The sequence below is a fragment of the Paramormyrops kingsleyae genome, chromosome 23 (assembly GCF_048594095.1).
Source record: "Paramormyrops kingsleyae isolate MSU_618 chromosome 23, PKINGS_0.4, whole genome shotgun sequence".
Classification (NCBI taxonomy): domain Eukaryota; kingdom Metazoa; phylum Chordata; class Actinopteri; order Osteoglossiformes; family Mormyridae; genus Paramormyrops; species Paramormyrops kingsleyae.
In genome coordinates, this window is record NC_132819.1 from 20018686 (window position 1) to 20026464 (window position 7779).

The 7779-nt window shown below is 41.4% G+C and overlaps 1 protein-coding gene across 1 annotated transcript in view; it reads right to left on the minus strand.

The window, feature by feature from the left end:
- zfpm2b (zinc finger protein, FOG family member 2b) overlaps nucleotides 1-6047 on the minus strand; it is a 66371-nt gene extending 60324 nt beyond the window's left edge. The window contains exon 1 of the mRNA XM_023827570.2: nucleotides 5770-6047. Within this exon, the coding sequence (XP_023683338.1) occupies nucleotides 5770-5809 (40 nt within the window). The 5' untranslated portion in view covers nucleotides 5810-6047. The remainder of the gene's footprint in view (nucleotides 1-5769) is intronic.
- Nucleotides 6048-7779: the final 1732 nt, after the last annotated feature.

The window sequence follows — 7779 nt, forward strand, 5'->3', positions numbered from 1 at the left end:
GCTGCCTGACCGAGCCGTCAAACAGTTTCAGCAGAGTTTTTAGAATCCACCAGCAGGACAACCAGATAAGGTGGCTTTGGTCCTTATGGGGCACCGCTGACCAGTTCACCACCCGCAGACCCTCAGATCAGCATGCAGGCATCATCACAGTGCATTGCTTTTATTACGGGACGTTCCATGACGAGACGATAGCTATGCTGGTCAATTCATTGTGCAGCTCTGTGTCTCTTTCTGCCTTTCTGTCCCGCGTACATTGACCAGTCAAAAATTCTGACGCCGCTGGTCATTTGTGTTCAGATACCCCGCATTTATCTTGACCACTGGGTCGCCTGTTCCCCACAGTACCGGGAAGCGTATACCAGTGTTTCCAGTGTGTTAGGTTTTGGTCGCATTGAAGCTGCTTTATATCGAAAGGCGTCGGAGAGTAAACAGGACCATGGAGAATGAAAAAGGCGGTTTTGTGCAGCCCAAGCAGGTCCTTCTCACTCTGTCCCTCGTTCTCTCCTTCTCTCACATCCAACACATACATTCTCCTCCCAAAGGCCTCCTTAGAGCTGGGATTTGTACCTGTGTTACAGCCAAACAATGGACACGGCCAGAAAAACGTCTTCAGAGAGGAAAATAGGAAAACATCATTCTCTCAAGGCCTCAGACACAGCGCGGCTCATTTTAGTCGTGCTCAGAAATGGCCAAGCGGGACGTACATTTTCACCAGAGTTATTCTTAAAATGACTCCAGCTAAAGAGACCTGCCAGTATACAGAACCGTACTGTTCATCGGAAATGTGGAAAACTGAAAGCTGAATCCACAGAGATGCAAATTAATGATTCCGTTTTTATTTCAAATTGGTATTTATTGGCAGATGTGTTCTGACAGCTCAGAGACAAGTAAACATTTCATTAGGAATAAAAAGGAGGTTCAATTACTGACATCAGCATTTGAATCTTTACATTCATACGGCGACTGGAATGGACCTCCTGCACTGTTTTATTCCCGCAGTTATCAAAGGCCAGGCCCCTGTTTGCTAGATAAACCTCACTGACATAAAGGATGAGTTCTCCCTGACCAGCCACCTTTTTCCTTCTAATGTGCACACGTTACAGCGAACATACCAGCATCAATCTACTGCAAGGAAGAAAGTCTGAATATTCCAGGGTTTCCCATGTATTGACAAGAGTCTCTGACAGAAGATAGCAAAGGCAAACATGTAAACATTAAGGCAGTTTAAACATTCTGGAAAAAAAAATTTTACCACCAGCTAGATACCAAGCTTCTAAATCTGATCACAATAGCAGTCAGAAGATGGGTGGATTGAACTTAACAATAATTTCATTTCAGTTTAAATTTAACACTAGTATAATCTTTATGAAATGTTTCAAAGGCACCACAATCACACTGCTGATGAGGTTCCGCAGAAAATAATGCCAATCAGTAGTAAACAGTCTGTGTTTAATAAGCTCATTTTATCGATGTGTGATTTCAAAAAATTGTCTCGAAACATTTATAACATGACCTCACAAAACCGCAAGAAAATACACATTCTTGTATAAATCAGAGATTTCAATGATTATGGATGAATTCAAGCATTGAACAGAATTCATATTCACTTCAATTTGCTTTCACAACACATTTGCCCCAAGGCACTTGACAAGAGTATGTGGCAATCCATTACTACATCATTTATACAAAATGGTGCATGAAACAGGGAAAGGGGTAATGTCAGAAGACAAGAGAAAGTGAGGCACTGTAAGCGAGACGCGTCACAATTTTAGTTAAATAGGGAAAACTCACAGTGTCAGGCCACATCAAGCTGTACTGTTACAGTAAGGAAAATCATGCATGAAAAGCACTAACTCACCTTGGACCAGTGAGCCACAAGTTCCTAGCAGATTTTAGGGACTGTAACTGCAATGAGTGCAATAACTGCATTACCTGCAATAACTGCATTAACTGCATCAACTGCTGTAACCACTTCTCAGACCTAAAAACGCACCGTACGAACGAACGTAGCAAAAGTGGGGACCCTAAGTTCATACCCACAATAAAACCCTATGATCTCACCTCCAGCTTGCATTTAATAGGAAAACAGGAGCTGCTGTTATTTGATGGATATTTATGTTCAAAGCAAGAAAACTGTAAGGCTGTGAAAATTGTGTGTATTTATTATGCAAAATTTGGATGGCTGGTGGCTGCTTAAATCAAAATCACAAATAATAAAATGTGAGAAAATACCATAACTCTTTTAGGAAGGCAGCATACATAACTGCAAATAATATAACTGCATATTTATCTCCATCCCTCCCTCCCTCCCTCCCTCCATCCATCCATCCATCCATCCATCAATCCATCCACCTTTCAATCACTTGGCCTGTACAGGTTATGGGGGCAAATTAATATAATATAATATAATATAATATATGGGTACATGTTCCTCCTGTGTTGTACATTCTACATGTTCTCCGCATGTCATGCATTCTGCATTTTCTCCTCGTGTTCTGCATTGTGCATGTTCCCTCTGCATTGTGCATTCTGCATGTCGCGCATGTTCTCCTCATGCCGTGCATTCTGCATGTGCTCCCCGTCTCCCGTGGCTTTCCTTCCATCTCCTTCCACACTCCTTCAGTTGGGCGATTTGGTCACTAAATTGCCCATGGCGCGTGACGGTGGGTGTTATTGTGTGTGAAAATGATCAGCAGCAGAGGTATTAAACTGAGAAGGTGACGCGGGGAACGCGGCGAGGTGTCGGTAGAACAGTTAAGGCACCGCAGATCTCGGGCCGCGCGCTGCTTCTCATGGGTCCATAAGCATCTGGACTAGGTGGCTGTGACGTTAGGCAAACGCTCTGCCACCCAAGGGTGTCACTCCTGCTACCAGACTGCTGGGGAGGGCCGAAGGGGCGGGGTGTCGCCGGGGAACACGCCTATCTCATTGGCTGGCTAATCGCAATCAGATCATGTATGTCATAAATTTGGCGAGCGGCTTGCTGCTGGGGATGTTTATTGGTATATTGGCGACAGTTGATAAGAGCGAAGAACAACAGCGGCTTGTCAGCGCCTCAGAGATGGCGAGATTACATTGTTCAGGACAGCTATTCAAAACCCTCCTCCTTTATCTGGGCTTCTAATCTAACTCCTATTAGAATAGAGAGATAAAGTACTCCTGTTTTCTTTGGGGTGGGCTGTAGTGCACTGGGGGGGGGGGGGGGGGCAAGACAGTCTGCAGAGTATTACTTAGAGAATGGAAATATACATGGTTGTGTTTTAAGGGGGAAACAAGGAGACAAATTTATAATTTATCACCACATTATCGTAATATCCAGCCAGGCTAATCAAGACGACCTGAAAGACTATTTTTCGCCTTATCGTCCGAAGTGGTGGAAACGGTGGCGGGATTATCAGACTTCTGCAGATTGCTGGGCTGGAATTTGAATGGTAATAATGGACCTTCTGGTGTTACAACTCCCCTGCGTATCGCTCCCAATATCGGCCCTTATCTGTCCGGTCATCGGTGCAAATTAATGGCGTTCTTTCAGCACCTAACACCTATCGCTACCCACTGAGTGGCCCGGGGGAACGAATAAGCAAAATATGAAAATACGGCATAAATCATTTTAGATAACGAGGTGCTGTGGGAGGCATGGACGGATGGGCCCGGGGACTTTTCCCTGTCCAGCGAGTGCCTGTAGTGACTTTTAGGGCCGTGTGCTCCTGGGGATTCACGGTCTCCCATGAAGTGTCCGGCGCATCGTTAATATTTCATGGCCGCACTGAGACCCGGTGCCTTAAAGCCCCCTGCGGCTGACTGACACCGCATTAGAGGAGCTAAAGACAGATCCGGGCTGCCGTACCGAATGCACAAAATGCGCAAAAAAAAAACACTAAAAAGCTGATGGGTTAAACCTCATGGTTCTATCACTTTAAGTGTTAATGAATATGACATTCCTACGGACAGAAACAGTGTGAAACCCAAAGAAATGCAGTGGTTTTAAAAGCGGCCATCCTGGTTTGAAACCGGATTTACACTCTGACAGAGATCTCAAAATGAACAAAGAGATGCGTCTTCATGTCTGTATTTACAGTATATACTGAATAGGACTGCAGTACAAGTGGATACTGTACGAATACTCCATCAGTGTAAAAAATGAACTCGGTTATATATTTAAAACACTCCTTTCTGCCCTGTATGCCTTTAACAAACCTCAAGTTCCAACAGCACGCAGAATTTGGCAAATTAATAAACTGAACACATTGCACTACCTGTTAATCTTATTTACATTATTACATATCATTTAAACGCAAAATTAGGTTAATAAATACTTCTACTTAAAATGGAAAAATAGATCTGAAGATTATTTAAATTCCAGATATTTTAAGATAAACAAATTTTAAATCATTTGACCTTATTTATATACATAATATTGTATAAACAATGTAATAACTGTATCAGATATCGACTATAATTATTACGCTTCTAAAACATAAAACTAACAGGTAAGAGGTGGCAGCTGGGTGAATTTAATCAGAACATAGGCTAGCTACACACGTCTGTTTAGTATTTTAAAAAGAAAGAAAATTAATTGTAAAGATTTAAAATTGAAGCCCCGAAAGACTCGCACGGTGGTGGATTTAGGACAAGACCCCCACAGCGGCTCACTTGGTTCGGGTCAGTGGATCTGGCTTTGGGAGGACCGGCGTTTCTCAGACAGTGATGCAGCGGACCGCCGCACTAACACCCGACACGGCGGATCACTTCGGCGGACACCCCCGGTGCGGCGTATCATATGATAGCGGGGAAATGTCAGCCGCAAGGCGGGTACAGAAAACTAGGGCAGTGTTGAAATTGTACGTATGAGGCTATGCGCATAATTGTTCTGCTTTGCCTGTCCCTTTGATGGATGCTTTACCTTTATCAGGTGTTATAAGGGATGTTTTTACTACACTGCTGTTTTCCCATAAAAAAACGCTGCTGCAGAATCTGAAAACTTCATAGCTCGTCTGTATTTCGTTTCCCTAAAATATTCTGTTACTTGCACGGTCATCTAGCTAAATATATTCTTTAAAATAATAGCCTACTAACATACAAAAACAAAAGATGGAAAAAGTCTGTCATAACACCGGTTAAGAAATACAGACTCCCGCATGTCAGGTGTTACGCACCTTTACATTGTCACACGTGTAATTGTATTATAAACGGCAGCAGTATTACCACTATATGTATTTTCGTGTATAAACATACAGGCCTATATAAAAAAAATCAAGAAAATCCCAGATATACTTTTACTAGATTCAGCATATGCCAGCCGCGCTGAAATCGCACCTTTACCGAAAACACAAAATATCGATGCCATTCATATTATTAAAATTTGTATATATTCTAAATTATATTCAGTTATATTACATGACTCCTGATGATATATTATCTTCTTTTGTTCAAAATGTTTTCCTGAATTAAAACTACACACTTCAGTAAACGGTAGAACAAAATTCAGAGCATTCCTATAGTCCTATAGTCCAACTTTGCAGGGGAGCTACATTGACATCTAAGAAAACTGGCCTTTCAGAACATTTCACTCGGAATTATTTCACAGGTAGTATACGGTTTAACACTTTTTATATTGTCACGCACCTCGAATCAAATTATGAATAAAACTGCCAAATGTTCAAATTCGGAGCATGAGATTATAGCACTCGGAACATGATCCGAACTTTCCCAGGATTTACTACTGTACATTTTAACATGAGTGACAGCGTAAGAAAGCGGCAAACTTACGTTTGATTTGCCTGGGGTTGCTTTGCTTCCTTCGGGACATGCTGCGATCTGCTCCGCGGACCCAAGTGAGCGGTTCACTGATGTCGGTGCATCCAGGCGTCAGTCAATGCCTAAAATTTCTGATTCAGTGAAATGGCAAGGGGGGCGCTTTTGTCAGAAATGTGGTTTTCAGTGCCCCTTGCTGGGTTCCCTTTGCCTTGCTCCCTCCTGCCCGCTCGGTTATGCCTTTATCTGCGGCGCTCTCGGAGCTGTGCTGCGCTGCGATCCACACGCACTGACTGGAGGGACGAAAGCGTTTCGCGCTTTTGTTTGAACATGAGACTTGGGCCTTGCCGGTTGCCGTAGTGAGTGCCGCACAGCTTGAAGGCTGTGAGCTGCGCGTCCACTTGTACCAGCATCGCAGCGGCGCCGTGTTTCACGGGGACGCGCACAGCCGTCACCTTTTCGGGGTCGCTCCCAGCTTTTTATACGTAAAACACACACAGTAATTCATTTTGCAGCTGGACTATTAAGTACTTCCCAGAGGTGAATTTCACGAATTATGGATCTGCTGATAGGGGTGAAATATATAATTACACAATTCCTCTCCAGAAATATGTTAAATGTACTGAAGAATTATAGGGGCGTCAATAGAATAGAAATAATGATCGCAATGTGACTGTCAAATATGACAGCTAATCTTATATTAGCGTTATTGTGCCGACATTTAGAAAAACAAATGGTAAAATATATGTATATATAGATTGAAAACAATACTCTTTAAAAACTGCAAAACACGAGTGTCTCTGGAGGAGCACAGGTCATGGGGTAAAGGTTTAATAATAAGTCTGACAAATGAATGTATTTATTAGACCTAATACACAATAACAGTGCAAAATTTTGTTAACACCGTCTAAAATCATATAAATGTAATTTAAAACAAACTTTTAAAAAATGTTTTCTTAAAGTCTACGGTGATTACATACTGTATGTGAATGCATGTATGTATTTCTGTATATATTCTTAACTTTCTGCCTAAAAACGGAAACGTGTTATTCATGAATGATTTTTTTTTTTAAATGTATGTTTCATATGAATAATAATATTTGTTTCAATATGGGTCGCCTATTCATATTTATCCATGTCATTTATGTTATTTCTTTTATGATATTTATATAGAAAAGTACTATATAACGCATTTAGACGTGTGATACATAATTGAACAGCCAGTACAGTATATTACCTACACGTCCGTGTGTGATGTTTGGTCATTTATCACATATGAAGTAGCCGATTAGTTGATGAGTTCTCTCATGCCAGGTTTCGTAGCCGGTTCTGCTGGTGTATTTTTCTGATTTGTCTCCAGATTTTTGAATGGAAGTGATCTGAAGCTTTAAACATTGCGATTCATGTACACAAACTGAAATCCCTTGAGCCTTCTTCTTGTTAGGTTCATTTTAACGGATGCGGTGGTGTACCTGAACATGCCCACACCTTTCGCTGCTTTCCGGCTCTTTCCGTGCGCTTTCCTGGATCTGACGGTATGAAGCCGCCGCTCGGACCTGCGCAGCCGGAATGTGGTTTCATTGCGTCTGAAGAAATTAATCCTTTTTGGAGGAACACGTTTGTGTCTTAACGCCTTGCCTTGTAAACTCAATATGTGATTTGCAGTGATTTTGAAACATTTTTTTATTCATTGAAAGTATTTTTGCACATTACAGCTGCTATTTTATCGGTTTATATGGAATATAACCTATTACAGTGGAGAGGGTTGGGTAAAACTGTTTTAATGAACTTCTCAAAATGCAAATTGTAATTTCAGAACTTTATTTCTGAAATATTGGATATAAAAAAGTAATATGCCACTAATGACAAGGTACAGTGGGTTTGACTGTCTTGCACCTTGTAGTTCAGCATAAATAATGCAGAATAGATTACAGTAATTAATTACAATAATTTTTTCAGCAATAATTTCTCTATTGTAGATGACATGGGAGATTAAACTTGCATAATCTACTTATAATTTGTCTT